This window comes from Gavia stellata, chromosome 17, assembly GCF_030936135.1.
Source record: "Gavia stellata isolate bGavSte3 chromosome 17, bGavSte3.hap2, whole genome shotgun sequence".
NCBI classification, from domain to species: Eukaryota; Metazoa; Chordata; class Aves; order Gaviiformes; family Gaviidae; genus Gavia; species Gavia stellata.
The window spans coordinates 7,019,053-7,037,757 of NC_082610.1; the positions used below are offsets into that span (position 1 = coordinate 7,019,053).

Consider the following 18,705-nt stretch of genomic DNA (forward strand, 5'->3'; position numbering starts at 1 on the left):
TCAGAAGTAGCCTGGCTGGCCATGGCCAAACTCTGCAGAGAGGCAGTGGAGACAGTCCCCTAGCTACTTACTGAAAATCCTCTTTGCAATAACTTCTTAGGGCAATAAACACACCATTTATTTTGACACAGTGACTGTTACGAAACGTTCCGAAGAGATGTGCTCACATAATAGTCTTGGGTTCTCTGGGTTCTTGGTTTTGTTTGGGTTTCTTTCTATCTCTGCTCTCTTCTTTCCTTCCATAGCATTAACAGCAGCCATTCGTCATTTCTTCTTCTGGACAATGTCAAGCTTTTGTTATACTTAAGAATGTATCAACACACAACCAATCTTTCCTGTCTGTCTTAACTATCAAACATCACCCTACTTGTCTTCTGAAAGGCTAAGAACTGTGTGAAGCACATGCCTAGAGATTTTAGTTCTTCATCAGTATGAGCGCTGGCAGTGTAAGGGCAGTAAACACAAGGTAACGTAAGAATTGAAAGAAACTTTTGGGAGTGTACAATGGGCAGAACTGCAGACTGTATTGCAGAGCACTGAATAACAAATTCCTAAATGAGTGGGTCTGTATGAAAATGCTGGACAAAAAAGGGAAGTACACCATATATTATGGGATTTAAAATTCAGAACAGCAATTGGAGCTATAAAATGGGAAGCAATGTGCCTGGAAGAAGCAGGGGAGGCACCAGAGAATGTTTTCTGTAGGAGAACAGAGGCTTGTGTGTGACCTTCTAAACTGTAAACTATCAAGAACTCTTGAGCAGCTGGATTAGGCAGAAAGAAACTGCCAAAGCCATGTTTAGAACATGACTGTTCTCATCTTGATGTTCAAATGGTTGGATTAGTCATCTATTGTATGTCTTGTTTTTCTACAGAAGTAATTGATAACAGTCAAGGTTTAGCATTTTCAAAGCTGGGAGATCAGGGTAAGAGATGAGTCAGTAAGAAGTGCCTGGCAACTGGGACGGGAGGGGCTTGCTTGTGTGGAGAGCAATCAGAGATGGGTGGTGATAGCAGTGTCATAGAGTAAAACAAAGGCAAGCCAGAAAGCATCCGGGCTTTCTGTAGCACTGGACAAGTACTTGAATTTCAAAATTTTGGTGGTTTTTTCACTGTCATTTAGACTAGAAGTTTACACCACAAGAGCGGTTTTGAGAATTATTTTTTTTTCCAACATGCTTTTTTTTCGTTTTTAATATACTTGTAGCTTTTGACACTATTTTCTCAGCAGCCTCATAGCACAGCAAAATTACCATGAATTCTATTCTGCTACATGAAAGGGTATTGCAGCATTTTTTAAGACCTTGGGTGAGTCTGGAAAAGGTGCTTTAGTTGGCAGGTATAGTTAGTGATTGGGCCTCACCTGCTTCATCTTGATGGATGATTTTCTTGATCATTGCATTATCAAATGCTTCATGCACGTAAGTAACATAAAAGGCATCATTTATTCTTATAATTCATATTATACTAGAGCCTATTATTCATGCTATACCAGAGCCTGAAAACTCTAACTTAGAGGCAGATCTTGATTTAAAGAATAAGCAAGTTATATCTGCACTTGCAGCCCAGAAAGCCAACTGTATCCTGGGCTGCATAAAAAGAAGCGTGACCGGGAGGTCAAGGGAGGTGGTTCTCCCCCTTTACTCCACTCTGGTGAGACCCCACCTGGAGTACTGCGTCCAGCTGTGGGGCCCCCAGCATAAGAAGGACATGGACCTGTGGCAGCTGGTCCAGAGGAGGGCCGTGAAGATGGTCAGAGGGAGGGAACACTTCTCCTATAAGGACAGGCTGAGAGAGCTGGGGTTGTTCAGCCTGGAGAAAAGAAGGCTCTGGGGAGACCTTATTGTGGCCTTTCAATACTTAGAGAGGGCTTTTAAGAAAGATGGGGAGAGACTTTTTAGCAGGGCCTGTAGCAACAGGACAAGGGGTAATGGTTTTAAACTAGAAGAGGGTAGATTCAGACTAGATATAAGGAAGAAATTTTTTACAATGAGGGTGGTGAAACACTGGCACAGGTTGCCCAGAGAGGTGGTAGATGCCCCATCCCTGGAAATATTCAAGGTCAGGTTGGACGGGGCTCTGAGCAACCTGATCTACTTGAAGATGTCCCTGCTCATTGCAGGGGGGTTGGGCTAGATGACCTTTAAAGGTCCCTTCCAAGCCAAACTATTCTATGATTCTATCCCAAATCTTAGGGGATGGACAGAATTAAATAAATAACATTACAAGATTAGTGTATATTCAACTGAGGACACCATTTGTCCACAGCCTAGTATTAATTCTAGACCACAATTGCCTCATTTTATTTCCAAAACTTCAATGGATATTTACACAAGCTAAAATACTTCCCAGTCCAAAAAAGTTGCAGGTACTTCAATAGTCCACCCTTCCTCATTCTTTTCTTCAGTAATGGCACTGGGGAAAAAAAGCCACTAATGCAATTGCTTGGTTTCTCTGACTCTGGTATTTAGTCAGTGGGATTTAAAATTCATTATTTTATTCCTGATAACCGGGCCACTTCCTTAATTTCTATTACCTTTGAGTGTAACTAAGTGGATTATTTCATTTTTGCAATTACAGGCATACCACCTTTGTCATAGGGCTAGTGGATATCTTGGGTGTGCTTCCTAGAGCAGCCTGGCACTCGGAGGAACGCTCAACACCGTGTTTTGCAGAATGTGTTGTACTTCTCTTGCCTGTTTGGTCACACAAGAAAAGTATTGTTTGTTTTGTGTATAGCACAGGCTTACGTTGCTCCTGAGTCCTTGCATGTCGGGAGGCGATTTTTCTTCCAAGGTGGTGTCTTATGTAACATTTCTGAGTTTCGACCTGCACTGGTTGTGATAGCACTTCGAATGACAGTGAGAAAAGGTTGTGGTATGAGGAACTTCTGCTAAGTTGTAGTCATTGTGCTTTAACATAGTGTATGCATAAATCATAAATATATATAAAAAATTATGATAGCTATATATAAAATATATATATAAAAAACCCCAATAAGATGTTAAACATAATACGGAAATCTAGAAGAAGGTAGGAATGTGAGACTGTCCTATTGAGTCTGAGTTAGAAATCCTCCTTCTGAGCAGTTGGCTTGCCAGAAGGAAGCTTGCCAGAAGGTCACTTTTTTCCAGGGAACAATTGGACAATCCCATGTTTTGTCAGGAATCCCACCAAAACAAGGTATCTTACCCTCAATGGCAAACTACAGCATTTGGGAAACTCGGAGTTATTTAGTGGTTGTAATTATTTTTATAGGACCTACCAAAAACACTAAGTACATGGAGGATCTGATTATGATCTCACACATAGATCAGAAATAATTGTTTAAAGAAATATTTTAGTAGTGAAGCTACTCCAGTATAAAGCTGGTATAGCTGGGAAAGAAGTGAGGTTGTCTTGATTTGAACTGAATAAAAAGAGATCAGAATTTAGCTCTTCATTAATAGATACCATTGTGTATGCATATCCTTGTTTCTTCAAGGAAAGGTTCTAAACCATAAAACTAAATGAATAAAACTAAAAGCAAAATGGTGACCTAAAAGGGATGGCAGTGTCTCATATTGACAGGTACCTATCTCTGTACAGATATAGCAGACAGCAAAAAAATTATTCTTAGATATACATTGTAAAAAGGTGTTCCAATTTTAACAGGGATTATCCTGAATTTACTTACAGTTTTCAGATTCTCCGAGGAAAGCCGCCAGAAAGTGGCTAATGACAGTTATCATGTTATATATTGCTGATTTTCTTGAGATCTGCATGGCCTTTTTTCTTTCTTTTCCATAATTAAAATGCAGTTGATTATTTCCACAGCTACAGTCTTTCTAGAGTTTTGGAAAAGACGGAGAGCTGTATTAACCTATGACTGGGACCTCATAGACTGGGAAGATGAAGAGGTAAGACTAAACAGAAATAAACCTATGAAACTTGCTATCAGCATGATTTGAGTGTAAATATCAATACATATTGTATGCCAGTAACCTGAATTTGTCATTCAGATTATATTTGTCTTTATAACACTAGTTGCAGAATGAACAAGTATCCTTGAGACCATACAAGGATACTTTGCCTTCTGCAACTAGCATTATATTTCCAAATATAATTCTGCATTCATTGGAAGTATCCTTTGAAGAATTGAGTGGAAATTCTGCCCGTACAGAGGACAGGAGCTACGACTGATGTCAGCACAGATGTCTTTCAATTCTATGGTTTCTTGTACTGGAAATTCCTAATCCTGCTTAAAATTGGGACCGAGAGAAGCAAAGGGATAGAAACTAGATTTCATATCCTTCTGAGAGGCATAACTTGTCCTTTAACATTCTACTATGAGCGTCAGCAATAATAAAATTATGTTATTACTTTACTTCATAATTCACTAGTGAATATGGCTGTAATTTAAGTATATTGGCGATTCAAATGCAATCCAAGTGAATAGAGACTTTATCATTACTTGTTTTATAGCTTTCCATAGATGTGTAGATACAAGCTGGTGGCTTTTAATAAATGGCTTCATATCACAAAACGCACCATCATAACTAGCATTAATTTATAGCTTTCTTATCAATTTCTGCAGAGAAACTAGTGTTTAAGTCAGTATTATGACCCAAGATCTTTTATAATACCCTCACGTAGCAGGGAAGGCTCTTACGGTTTCTGTTCTTTGCTGGTCTCTGGCACTATTTCCAAGGATTTTGGAAAGAGGAAATTATTTGGGTGTTTGAGTTGGAGCATTATAAAGAAGAATTTGTATCAATATAAATTTCCTCCTTTATAGCACATATATGTCTGGTTTTTGATACTTCAATGAGATTAGTAGTACAACAAATGGAATCTACCCTGTCATTCCAGGAAGAGCTGCGCCCCCAGTTTGAAGCTAAATATTCCCAAGTGGAAAGAGTAAATCCCATCACAGGAAAACCTGAACCTTTTCAGCCTTTTCCTGATAAGCTCAGTCGACTGATGGTGTCTGTCTCAGGAATATTCTTCATGGTAATGTTGAATAATGTTGGAATTATTGTAGCTTTCAATCTTACTCTGATGTAAATACTAACGCAAGTCCTGAGTGCATTCATTAAGATCAGTGGATTTACATAATATAGGCAAAACCGATTGTCTCAGTCTTACTGCTTGTTTATGGTTCTCTTTCTTTTAAAAGATGTAAGATAGTTATATTGTAAAAGAACAGTAAAGATGCATTTTAATTCAGCAGTCAAGTATTTTCGTTCTCTCAAAGTCTGCTCACCAAAACAGATAGCAATCTTTAAAACACTTGTCAATTTATTAATTCAGTGGAAATTATTTCAGATATGGTTTATTTTGTTTTAATATCTCTATTCATAAATACTTACCTGTAGATTTCACTGGTCCTCACTGCCGTGTTTGCAGTTGTGGTGTATCGTCTGGTAGCCATGGAACAGTTTGCCTCTTTCAAGTGGTATTTCATCAAGAAGTATTGGCAGTTTGCAACATCTGGCACTGGAGTCTGTATCAATTTTATGATCATCATGTCACTCAATGTTGTAAGTTTCCTGTTCTTTTAAAGGAGGGATTAATTTAAAAGAGTAATTTTTACAAGGTTACTGAGTTTACTGTGTATCGGATACATACATTTTCTTGTTTGTTCACATAACAGTGGCTGAAGCTAGTATTTCAGGGTTTTTTCCTCTTCTGATACTATGTTTGTCAGTCTTTTTCTCTAATGCCTACTTAATTTGTCACTACACATCTTTGCTTATGTCACCAAGTCACAGTGGTACAGACTACTGCTTTCTGTATTTGTAGTTTCGTTTTTTACATTACCTTTTACAATACATCTCTTCTCTAAATGGAACTACGTTATTTTCTTGGCTGAGAATTTTCACTCTGGTGTTTTTTTTTTTTTTGTTAATTGATAATTTTGAATTCTTCCGTTATTTAAAATGCAGCTCTGATATCAGTGTTGCACAGTCCTAGAATCACTGTCATACATGATTTCGGTTTAAGGTTTTCCTGTCATGTAACAACACAGGTTTAATCATTAGCTGTGGTAGCACAATGTACATTGATATAAACTCTATTCCTTTAACTGCAATACAATTTATCATTTTTCTATTCCCGTGCAGCCACAAACAGGTAAAAATGAGTACTAGCACAGCTAACAAAAGCTTTCAATTCTGTTAAGGAGATTGCTGTCTTACTGCAGTGAGTGCACATTCTTCAAAACAGACTGCCATGTATTTATTTTTGTTATTATATATGATAATTCTAAGTCATAAAAAGTACATTCAAGTGAACAAGCACACCAAAGCTATTAAAAATAACTTGCTATTAATCAAATCTCAAGGAAATATTTTTCAGAGTTGGTAACTACCTTGGGCTAAGTATCATTTAAAATAAAGACTGGAGATAACCAATATATAGACAGATAAGGAAGTTTTCAGTAGGAGGCTGATATCCTCACCAGTATGCACGTTCATGCAAAGGAGAATTGTATTGTGTAAAGGCTTTTATCTACTTTTAGATCACATAGGTTCGTTCCTGAAGTTAGAGGATAAGTAACTGCCCATTAAGAGAACCGTTGGTGTCTGAACACTTCTCTTGATCTATTGGCTCTTACTATCTTTACTGTATATTTGATGTATATACATACATACATTTACATGGATAAAGACAACAGGACAATAGTAGTTCAATGAAGTCTTTATAGGAAACTCTACATCCACATGTAACTAGGATATCGTCCTCCCTTCTCTGTCCAGCAACGTTAGTGCTGTAGGGCAACAGAGCACCTATGCTTCTGATGCTTGTTTTCATTCTGGATTTGACATCACAACAGACAGGATGTGGTGTACTTATACCATCTCTTATTTCTGTTTCAGGTATATGAAAAGGTTGCCTATCTCCTGACAGACTTAGGTATGTAGGTCTTTACTAGTGGTATGGTTCTTGCTGGCTGTGGCATATATCTTTATATTTCCATAAAATAGGGTTTTGAAGACTTCATCTGTGCATAGTGTGATACTGGCATTTCCCTAAGCACGTGAGAAATATCAGAGAAAGAAACGATATGATTATTTCAGTAAGAAAATAATAGAAATAGAAAATAGAAATAGCTTATAGAAAGCAAGAAAGACAGCACTTAAGATCTCCTACTATATGAATATATTTTATTCTAGTGTTTCTTCTTACATGCTCTCTTTTAGCCCATGTCAAAATCCGCAGCTGATCCTGTCATAGTTTAAAAGCAAGCTCGCTGCTTAAATTTAACAGCTCCCTCTCCTGGTTAAAGTATTGAAGAGCATGCATTAAACAAGATGCTCAAAACTTCCAGTGTTTTGGATAACAGGCAGTTGAACAGGTTAGAAAGATTCAGAATGTATAGTCAATTTACTAAATTGACTATTCAAATTACTAAATTATTCAAATTACTAAAATATTTTAAAATATTTTTTCAGATCACACTGATTTGTATTCCTACTTAAGTTTTAAAATATATTCTATTGTTACAGACCAGGGAACAGAAAAGAAAATAATTATTCCATTTAAGTATACAAGCTGATTTTTCCCAAAATGTAGGAAAGAATTAAAAAAAAGGAAAAAAGAAAAAAAAGCTTCTTGAATTAAGCATGATGGAGCATCAGGTGTTTGAGCTAGGTAGCTCGCTCCACTTTCTAAGGTGTTTTACAATAAAGAGGAGGACATCTTAACTTCTGAGGAGCAAGTGTCCATATGTAAAGCTGGCATCCCGTGCATTTGTATCCTAATTTTGTCATCATTAGACCAAAGTAATTAAGTAGTGCAAATTTTAATTGAAAAATCCAGGCAGTTTAGACTTCCAATTCATTATGTGCTTTATGTGCACATCTATGTGCTTAGAATACAGTGTATTGTTTTCCAAGTCTGATACATCCATCAAAGAAACTTGAAATTTTTGCCAAAAAAACCCCCTAATTTTAATCATTATCACCGAGTTCTAATGCAGACATAAATCATGTTCTACAAACCATAAGGAAGAACATCCAAGGCAGTGCAGACCCACACAGAATACTTGTAGCCCTAATACACATTTCCACATTTCTTAAAACAAACAAAAAAAAAGAGGCAGGTTCTCCATCCTTTCCTTGTTCATTATAAACTATTTCACACTTCACAAGCATTATGATAGGGAAGTCTTGAGGGTGAAGTAGTGATCTTAAGGAAGTATTTAGAAGGTGAGATGCTTGGGTGAGAAACCAACTGACTGTCGGTTGTCTCCTTTCCTTCTGCTTTCCTCGGCAGCCCCTGTCTATTGTTCTGCTGATGCCAAGTGCTTTTGCTTTTTGTTTGGGTTTTTTTTTGTTGTGTGGTTTTTTGTTTTGTGGGTTTTTTTCTAAATCGAGATACCTGGAGCCTTAAAATTAAAGATTCACACTAAATTTAGAACTTTTTCATGGAAATGGAACAGGCATCTTCCCACAGAGTTGTGACCTGTTCTGTACCGAGGGGCTTGTATCTCCTGTTTCCGCATAGAACCAACATAGTCTGAACTGGGACAATGGTTTTGTGACCTGCAGACTGAACACTTTGAGGGGAAAAAAAAATTAATTGCAACCTGATGGGGCACCATGACTTGAAACCGTTGCTTGTTTTGTTAGTGTTGATTGATCTGCGAGCAAAGTTAGGCATAACTCAATTTCATTTCTGTTTATGTAATGTATATGGTGTCTTTTCACAGAGCACCCTAGAACAGAATCTGAATGGGAAAACAGCTTTGCCTTGAAAATGTTCCTCTTCCAGTTTGTTAACTTGAACAGCTCCATCTTTTACATTGCCTTTTTTCTCGGCAGGTAAGTTACCTTTGCTAACTGCTCTGAAAGGAAAACTTGCACAGAAGTCGTAATCCTTGCTAATTTTATAGGTTTGAAGAAAATACGTAGACAGTTTGAACTGTAAGATTTAGATGCAAGTCAGTTTTTGAGGATAATTAATAACACGAAATGAATATTCTTAATTGTACGTGAGGGTTGGACCCTTGAAATCCTTACTCATGAAACTAGACAGTAAAAAGTCTACTTTTTAAGTGGGTCTATGTACGTGACTTTTCTACTAAATGAGAATTCAGAACCTTTGAAAATACAGCCACTTCCTAAATGTGGGTCTGTATTTAGCCTGGCGCTAATAGGCTTTATTCATTTTTTCTTGTTTATTCCCCTTTGGTTACATTTCCCAGGATCCATTTCTATAAATAGTAAATATTGTCTGGCAGGTTTTATACAAGAGTAGGAGGCAGAAATTCTGGCTCCAATTTTTGTGTGTATCTTTAGCTCAGAGCATGAGATACTGGACAGGTCTAACCTGGCTTCGTCTTCACTTCCATTTCATTATGATCAGACTTATCATTCCTGCAGAACCTACAGAGTATTTCAGTGTACCTTCTATAAAGTTTTATAATATAATTTCAGTTCAAGACTGTTTGAAGAAAAAACAAACAAACAACTCTGCTACAGACTGTTGGGAATATCTGCTTGTTACATCCAGTGATGTGTTTGCCATTGTTTCTAAACTTCTTTGTATCTTGCTATCTCCTGTGTCTAGTAGGACCAGGCATGGGGTTTTTTTCTCTCTCATTTATAACTTTCACTGAGGTCATTAAGAATTTTGATTCAGTTCGTTACACGAGAATCTGTTAGATCTGTTATGATCGGTTTGGAAGTGATTTTATGCTTCTATGTCTGACGGTGCAATCCAGTGCACACTTCACATGGGCAGGCAGATCCCTGTGCTGCAGTAAATTCCGATGTATTGCAATGGCTTATCGTCTTAGAAGTAGATTAGAGAGTCTGAATATCTAACATCTAAAACCTCTGAAGCTAGGATTCTTGTTCTGGACATAATAAAAGCTTAGGAGCGCTTGCAAAATGATGGTCCTTATTTGCATTCTGAAACTACCATATCCTACAGATACCAGATTTAAGCCTGTGTGATTTAATCTGTTTATATTTCATGAGTTTGCTCAGTGGCTGTTGTGAAATAACTACTGATACAGGGTGTTCTTGGAATGTCCACTGAGAAACAGAAATCTTATTTTCCAGATTTGCAGGCCGCCCAGGAAAGTACAACAAGCTTTTTAACAGATGGAGACTGGAAGAGGTAAGCAATCCTATTTTGTGTTCCTGTGAAGTTTCCATGGGTGAAAAGGAAATGGCTGAAGGACATGAATTATGTCCAGTTTGAAAGATTTATTATTCCATCTAAGTGCAGTGAAGAGTAAAGTCTTATTTATAGCAAAGGATAGGAAACAGGAGATGTGTTTTTCTCCTTCTGTGTTCTCCACTGTGCTGAGTGACTCTGCACGAAACACGCAATTCTTTCTGCCTCTCTCTTTAGGAAGAGCAAACAGTGATAGTCCCTTACCTTACAGGCACTACTAAGTCCTACGTGATTGGAATCTCCTGGGTATGGGGTATTTTTGGATGGAGGACATAAGTATAATGACATCAGCTTTTTTATCAGCTGCTTAAGTTTCTGCCAGTGTGAAAATACTGATTTAAAAGAGGAGAAACAGTGTTTTCAAAATTTAGCTTTAAAGTGTGTTAGAATTGCACCTCCCTTGATATCACTAGCATGCTGAAGTTATCTCATATCTCTGAAAAACAGGTTTCTTCTGTTGAACCTTCTTAGCCACAGAGTAAAATACCATAACTTTTAATTCCCTGGTCTAAAAAAATACAATCCAGTTCTCCAAGAAATAGTATGTCTAAAGGTTGTTCAACTAAAGTCTGTGTTAATATTTCTGTTATTAATTTTTTTTTAATATTTCTGTAGCTGGAGGTAAGTGTTTTTCACCAAACATATTTGAATATTTTCCATTCACCCTGTGAACAAATAAAAATGAAAGGAATTCTCTGGTTTTAGCTACTGATCCTTTTCTATTTCATTTCAGTGTCATCCTAGTGGCTGCTTGATAGATCTGTGTTTGCAAATGGGAGTTATTATGGTTTTAAAACAAATGTGGAACAACTTCATGGAGCTAGGCTATCCGTAAGTTCGGATGTTAAAATTTGTTTTACAAACAGGATTACATATTAGTGTGATTCAGTGACAGGGAAAAAGATTTTTTCATTTGAGTGGAGGGCAGAATTGAAATTCATTATCATCATTAATTGATGAAGACAATGAACAGCTGAAATGTTGATCTCTGGAAGTGTATGTTCATAAGTGCATAAAATGGGATTCTTCAGCAGGTTCAAGTATACATATCTTATGTTATCACTCTCAAAACCTGATCATCCATGTTGATTTTCAACCTTCCCTGAAGGGTGAGGAGGACTTGCTACTAGTGCTTACACAAGGTTTGTGTTCAGCACTAGCTCCGAGGCCTAAAAATACAGTTGTAAAATACGTAACTGGGTCTACATTCTCCCCCTACGTGCTGTAAGAAGCATCGAGTATAAATAGTCCACTTGTGCCAAAATAACTATTTCAAGTACAACACATGTTTGCAGAATATTTCCACTTTTTGCATCTCACATACTGTGAACTTATTCCCAAGGGAAGCATTATCTACTGCTCTAAGAGAAAGCTTTTCAGGGTATGTTAACCATGTAAATTGTTTATTGTGATTTCATTTTTCATAATACAAACAGAGCTGTTCAGCTACTGAAGAGAGTAATGGGCTAAGACTCTTACAGCTTTTTTGAAACTGGAAGAATATGTTTTCAGTAAAACAAAAAAGGTTGCTCATCAAATATTAATTTAATCAAAGTCTCAACCCTGAAAATATGTCAGAAAGGGTCATGCTCACAATGTGCGATCATTCTGCAAATGAGGGGCAGTGCACTGTCTCCTTGTGAGATGTGAATTTCTTAAAAGGAGAAACCTACTTGAAGTATCAGGCTTCCTGTCTTCTCAGCCCAGCAGCATCTTAACTCTGTCTGGAATTTAATTTGGAACACGCTTATAGTCCTTTTTGGAAAGAGGTGTTTTGTTTTGACAAAACCATTGTTTGCAACTGAGCCCTTTCAGTAAGAAGAGAGATCAAGAGCTAAGCACTAAGTTAGCTTGAGAAAAATATAGCAGCCTCTTAATAAAAAAACTTTTAAGAAAATTATTTCCCGTCTTCAGTCCCTTTTCAGTAACATCTAGAAATAAATAATAGCCTTCAATTGCCACCTCTGTCAGTACTGGATAATATTTTTCATTTGTATAACATTTTAATTTGTGATACTATTACCTACTTAATATTTATAACTACCTGGTGAAAGGACCTCTGCACACCTTTATAAAAAATAGTCGTAAGTATTTGCAGCTTCAGTAACACCTCTTTAGACACTTTTTCCTGCTTCAAGAAAAAAATATTCTGTAGAGCATCTAGATCTTTAGGTTTGTTCAAAGAAAAGTAGACATATTCTACTATTCAGTGTATTCTAGTATCACAGAGTTCTCGCTGAGCTCCACTTATTTGGTTTGGTTTTAATAGGATTAAAAAGAAAGCATTATTTACTTTTTTAATGCTCTCGCTATGCGTGATTTTTTTCCTGTTCTTTTTTTATTTAGGCATGCAGGTAAAGCCTACAGAAAAAGTCCATGCAAGCAAATTCCGTATTCTTAAAAGCTTATTTGTACAATGCTTAACAGGCTATGTTAAAGGCATAATTAAAATCATAATGCAGAATTGAGAACTTTTGGAAGTTCTTTGAGTTGTATCTTGTAGGATATTGTAAATATTTCCAGAAAATACCTAAATAAACATTCAGGTGCTATTCAAAACAGGCCCACTTACTTCAAAACAATACCAGCAAGTATTGTAAATTACTGAGCAAGTTCAGACAATAATGGTCTGTTTATCTAATAAAGTTTATTACAGAATTGGTGGTCACGACGCAAAATGAAGAGAGGAGGGCAGTTAATGGAGCATAAAATTTCTCTACCTCAGTGGGAAAAAGATTGGAATCTGCAGCCTATGAATCTCCATGGTTTAATGGACGAATACTTAGAGATGGGTGAGCAAATTTAGGGAGATGTCAGTTTTCTTAAGAAACTGGAACTATGTTGCACGTTAAAAGATCTTTTGCATTTCCAGTTTCTAACCATAGAAATGCCTGTCTAGTTTTACAGTTTGGCTTTACCACCATCTTCGTTGCTGCCTTCCCACTGGCACCTCTCCTGGCATTGCTTAACAATATCATAGAAATAAGGTTAGACGCGTACAAGTTTGTCACTCAGTGGCGAAGACCTATGCCTGCAAGAGCAACAGATATAGGTGAGAGAATCTAATGACTGTCACTGTCAGGTACCACCTCTTTGTGTTTCCTTCTGTAATGTAGCTTAACCCCGGAAATATTTCACCTGTCAAGAGTGAAACTGGTAACGTAATCTACAGATCTCAGTGACAACTCTCCTGTTAAGCAGCAAAAGCATACTCAGTCGCTTAGCTAAGAGGACACCTCAAATTTGCTTTCCACTTCCGATAAGGGATCATAATAGTTGGTATTTTGAAAACAGGCTAAATAGTATTTTAGGCTGCTGATTTGTGGAACTCTAGGTCTAAAATGCTATCCAAAATCAATTGAATTTTAAAATGAAATATAAGGACTAAATTCACTTTTATTTTGAAACTGAATTAAATAAAAATAAGAAAAGAAATCTCTTTCCAAAATCTTGTATTTGGCCTTTATAACTGAAGATTGTGGTTATACCTTTGTTGCTTAACTATTTCTTCTCAGTAGGGTGTGCCCTACTGTAAGGCTTCATTCCGGTGGAGCCAGTGGTGGCAGGAATGTGGGCACATGGCTTAATCTTGACTAGTTTTTCTGACTGAATGATTCTTTCTCAATAAGAAAGGAAAACTTTATGACTAATAATGACTTTAATATCACTAGTATGATTTTACATGACTTAATATGACTGTTAAAAACTAATGGCTTTTCTGTCATTTCCCCTTTTTTCTAGGTATCTGGTATGGGATTCTGGAAGGAATTGGTGTTCTGGCTGTCATCACCAATGCCTTTGTTATTGCCATTACTTCTGATTACATTCCACGTTTTGTCTATGCATACAAATATGGTCCCTGTACAGATCAAGGATACAGACAAGAAAAGTAATTAGGATATTCTTTATATATGTATACTGTAGTGGAAGCATGCTTTTGCTACTGTCTTTCTGTGTTAGCATACTTAACATACATCAGTATCATTTTACCTTTTACATCTGTGCGAACCTTCATAGATATTAAGTGCCAGTAACTCAGCCATTCCAGAGAGTTTGCAAACTAGCTCCACAGTTACAGAAGTGGAAAATCACGTCTTCCCTTCTGAATGCAAACAACCAAGTTCAATATACATCGTAGCAGTTTTCAGGCTTTTTCTAGATAAGCTTTTCTTCTTTTTTGCAATAGTTCTGGACTGTCTTCTCCCACCACGCTCCCACACACATATATACCCTTCCGAACCCTTTTTTATCCTAAGCCTTGTTCACCCTCAACCTTCTCTGCCTGTTTCTCTTCAGAAATTCTTGCAGCCAAGCTCCAGCAAGATTGGCCTTGACACTATTTTGCCTAGCTCCCTATACAGTGTATCTTAGCTTCAAGCAAGGTATCTTGCCTATCTTTGCACCGCCAGGACGGTTTCCTGCACTCCTCTCCAGATGCTTACCAATGTCTCTGAACTGTGGGTCCACCGTGCTCTGTCTGCATTTCCACTGTCTATCATGACCTTTTAAATGAAAAAAACAGATCACAGTACTCATGGACACCCTCTCTTTCATTTGGAGACCAGTGCCCTACAAGTGGTATTGGAGGGGTTTTTTGTTGAGGTTTTATTATTTTTCTAATATAGGAATCAGGGTTACCTCCAGAAAAGGAAACATCGCTTTGCTAATACTACAGGACATCTCACAAGCACAACTTATCTTCTTCATTGCACAGGAGGAAGGATAAGAGCGAAAGCATCAAGGCTTGTCCAGCAAGCCAGTACCACTGCAATCACAGACTGTGCCTCAGCCCAAACCGCAGGGGTCTGTCCTTCCTTCCCTCATTGCTCCATCTCTAACGATTCAAAATAGAGATTTACTCTTCCTGCAGTGTCACAGGAAGAGAGAATTGAAGGGCAAAAAGAATGAGGCAGGATAGAATGAAAAGAGACAATAGCAGAAAAACGTTAGTGCTTAATGTGCACTACCCATGTAATAGAGAACTATGTAATTCTATTTCTTTTTTTGCCAGTAGTGATTTGAGGTGTCACAGCAAACCTGAAGGTTCAGTAGGTATAATAGGATTCCTGATGCATCTCTTTTTAAAAGTTCTTTGCCTTTCAGAAGGCCCTTTGTTAAATTACAGGACAGATTTCCAAGAAGGTGGGATGTCTTACATGTCCATGGTTTTCCAGGAACAGGCAAAAATTCACTCCTACAGTCATAATTCAATGTATTTATGTGATTTCTGTCATTAATACTAATAAACTGTTGCCTTTAAGACAGCTGTTTGGTATATATGCACTGATATATATTTTACTGTTGGTGAAAATTCTTCTTTGATTCAACTTGTAAAACCTGTCATTTTTTGCTATATGCTGCATGACTGCTGGCAGATTCTGCAAGGATGTTAAATTATTCTCCTCTCTGCCTCTCTAGCCGTCTTTCTAAGTTCAGTAATTTTAGGAGACAGTGAAGAACACTAGGGCAATAATTTTTTTTTTATATTTGCTGGTAGATGAGAAGCAAAAACATGAAAAATACTGAAAATAGATTTTTAAACCATGTTATCCCTGAAACAGATGTTATTTGTTTCTTTCCGATAAGACATTGCTTCTCTGCTTAAAAGCTTAGAATTGCTTTTGTCCTGATGAGCAAATAAAATAGTATGCTCACAACAGGTGATAGCGAAATATGTTTACATACAGGATCTATGCTCCTATAACCACTTCATGAAGAAAGTCCTGACCGTATGTCTTTTCCTTTCAGATGCTTAAAAGGATATGTCAACAGCAGTTTATCAGTATTTGATTTGAGTGAACTTGGGATGGGATACTCAGGATACTGCCGGTATGTTTCGATGTTCTCTCTTCTTGTAATACGGGCATAGACATTAATACAGACATTAAATTGAAAGTCAATGCTTAAATTACTGGCAGAATAGTTTCCTTTTTGCCTGTAAAAGCATTGGAGTTCAAGTTTGTTCAACGTGGGAGTCTCAGGTACAAACACTGTGTGGTAGGACGCAATACTAAGACACTGGAAACCTGTGTTCTAAGTTTTTCCAGGACTCTTGCAAGCCGTATCTTTCATGCCTCTATGAATGATTTAATCTCAAAGTTTCCCCAGCTGCCAAGAAGGGTAAAAATTCTCATTTCAGTTTTGTTAAGCATTCTGAGGTCTATGAAGTAAAATACACAATTAACATTTTTGTTGCGGCTTTAACCCAGGTCGAGATCCCAAACAGTTATGCAAGATGAATGCAAGAAATTAATCATTGCATGAGCGCACTCCTCCTGGTTTCAGATTTAGTTTTACAGTGAGAGTTAGCTTGAATTGACTAAGAAGTTACAGAATCATGTTACATTTCTGCAAACTTTGTCTGGAGCATCTCAAATGCTTCTAAGTAAAGACAAGAACCAATTTAGAGTCAACACACTTGAACTTAACACGCCGAGGTGTCAGCTTTGTAACAACAAAAGAAATTGTTTGCTCTGGATTTTTGGAAGCAAAAAGTGCCTTCTTATAAGCAGCCCTATTTAATTGCCTGTATTGTGGACTATTTTTCTCCTTTTCTGTTTAATTCCTCTTGAAGTACCCTTTCAATTCAGTTTTTCTCCTTTTAGCCAGATGTGGGATAAGCCAGAGAGCTTTTCACCGTGTTCAGGTTTTTGAGCACAGGCTAACTTTCTGGATTTTTCTTTGCTTTACCAGGTACAGAGATTACAGAGCCCCACCATGGAGTTCAACTCCATATGAATTCACTTTGCAGTTCTGGCATGTCCTGGCAGCGCGGCTGGCCTTCATCATAGTATTTGAGGTTAGTCATGGAAAGGAACAATTCCTTTCTACCTCTTTAAAGTCTGGGTTGGTTTTTTTACAGTCGTTCCATAAATAAACTGTCAGTATCATCAACTGCTTGTTCATTACAGTCGAGAGAGAGAAAAAACTGTTGTCAGTCGGCTGCTTCAAATGGAATTGGCAGAGCATGCAGATTTTAAAGTCCCTCCAAAATCGTATTTCCTTAACCATCGTCTTATACATCATGTTGGTTCCCAACCAAATCCTTCATATTTATTGAAAAAGAAGAAATGCAACTTATGTGTACATTAAGCACAGTTATTACAAGTTAAAATGTGTTTCAGGAAAATGATACATGATTCTAGCCTAATGTGAAAGTAGAAATGCATGGACTGACTTTGAAGAACGTATTACATACTGTCTGGGAATCCGGTTGTTTACTTAGATTACAAGCTCTTAACAAAGACTACTTGTAGGTAGTGTTTGCTTTTGTTATTCAAACTAGTGTATCCTGCAGTCACATCTTAATTTACCCTGAGTTTTACTTTTCAGAAGATTGCAGCATTTTCACGTTTCTGATAGACTGCTCATGTACTCCCATATGTGTGTGTGTGTGTATATTAAAAAAACAAAGGAGTGGCTTTTCAGTCATGAATTGAATTTCAGTTCCAGTTTTGCATCTTTAAAACAATTATTTTTGTTCTTCTTTTCAGCACCTTGTTTTTGGAATCAAGTCTTTCATTGCCTACCTGATTCCAGACATGCCCAAAGACTTGTGCGACAGAATGAGGAGAGAGAAATACTTAGTCCAGGAAATGATGTATGAGGCTGAACTGGAGCATTTGCAGAGAGAAAGGAAAAAGAATGGAAAACAGTATCACCATGAATGGCCTTAGTCTCTACCATGCTGCAACAAAAACGCTGTTTGGAAATGGAAGAGTGCAGTTACAAAATGAAGTCAGAGTCTGGCATCGGTGCGTGAGATTGGCGGTGTATATACGTTCTTGCTGGACAGTACAGTTGCAGACTTTGATGGGAACTGGAAAATAGATGCTTCTGATGAAGAAAATGAAGAGCCTTACCTGTAACTGGTCTGTGGAGCACCGAGGAGAATTGGCGCTCAGGAACGTGCAGGCAGATTAAAGATTTGGACACTCCGGTTTAAAAAAAGGCAATGAATTTTCATGCTGTTCATGAAGATACTAACAGCATAATGAAAATAAAAAATTACCTGTGAACTTATACAGTAAGGGCATGACTAAAACCAACTAACATGATGTCCACTACTTCAGCTTCTGATTGCTCAGCTCCATCTGTAATGTCTCTGAAGAAAAGAGCAATTGTTGCCTTTGTGGCCATAACTTGATATAAAATGATCTTTCAGGCTTACTGTTTTGTCAGGTTTGTCCTAGTCTCTTGTTGAGATTGTGGATGTGGTCCTACCCTAAAAAAGGGGTCTATGGCTGCTTAATATATACTATGCAGTTTGAGATTTGCACTTCAGTGTCATTAATTTATCCTTCTAGTTGAAAACCAAAAATTCTAAATTCAAAGAGAAAACAGCAGCACTAAGAGAACGCATCGCATAGCCCACATTGCAGCTATATTTGAAAATGACATGGCTGTTGAGTAGTCTTTCCACTTCCGTGTGCAGAAAGGCCACCTCCACACGCTTCCAGGATGAAAGAACTGTCATTTTCATGCTCTGATGTAGCATGCAGATGTCTAATTGTGTTACTGTTCCCTCTGACCTGC

The 18,705-nt window shown here is 37.4% G+C and overlaps 1 protein-coding gene across 2 annotated transcripts in view; it reads left to right on the forward strand.

Moving 5' to 3' along the window:
- ANO3 (anoctamin 3) overlaps positions 1-17,846 on the forward strand; it is a 197,274-nt gene extending 179,428 nt beyond the window's left edge. For both annotated transcript variants that reach the window (XM_059825930.1, XM_059825931.1), the window contains exons 15-27: positions 3,817-3,899; positions 4,852-4,992; positions 5,358-5,522; positions 6,861-6,897; positions 8,696-8,807; positions 10,053-10,110; positions 10,904-11,001; positions 12,817-12,962; positions 13,070-13,222; positions 13,912-14,059; positions 15,919-15,999; positions 16,864-16,969; positions 17,664-17,846. In XM_059825930.1, coding sequence (XP_059681913.1) covers positions 3,817-3,899; positions 4,852-4,992; positions 5,358-5,522; positions 6,861-6,897; positions 8,696-8,807; positions 10,053-10,110; positions 10,904-11,001; positions 12,817-12,962; positions 13,070-13,222; positions 13,912-14,059; positions 15,919-15,999; positions 16,864-16,969; positions 17,664-17,846 — 1,511 coding nt within the window. The remainder of the gene's footprint in view (positions 1-3,816; positions 3,900-4,851; positions 4,993-5,357; positions 5,523-6,860; positions 6,898-8,695; positions 8,808-10,052; positions 10,111-10,903; positions 11,002-12,816; positions 12,963-13,069; positions 13,223-13,911; positions 14,060-15,918; positions 16,000-16,863; positions 16,970-17,663) is intronic.
- The last annotated feature ends 859 nt before the right edge of the window (positions 17,847-18,705 follow it).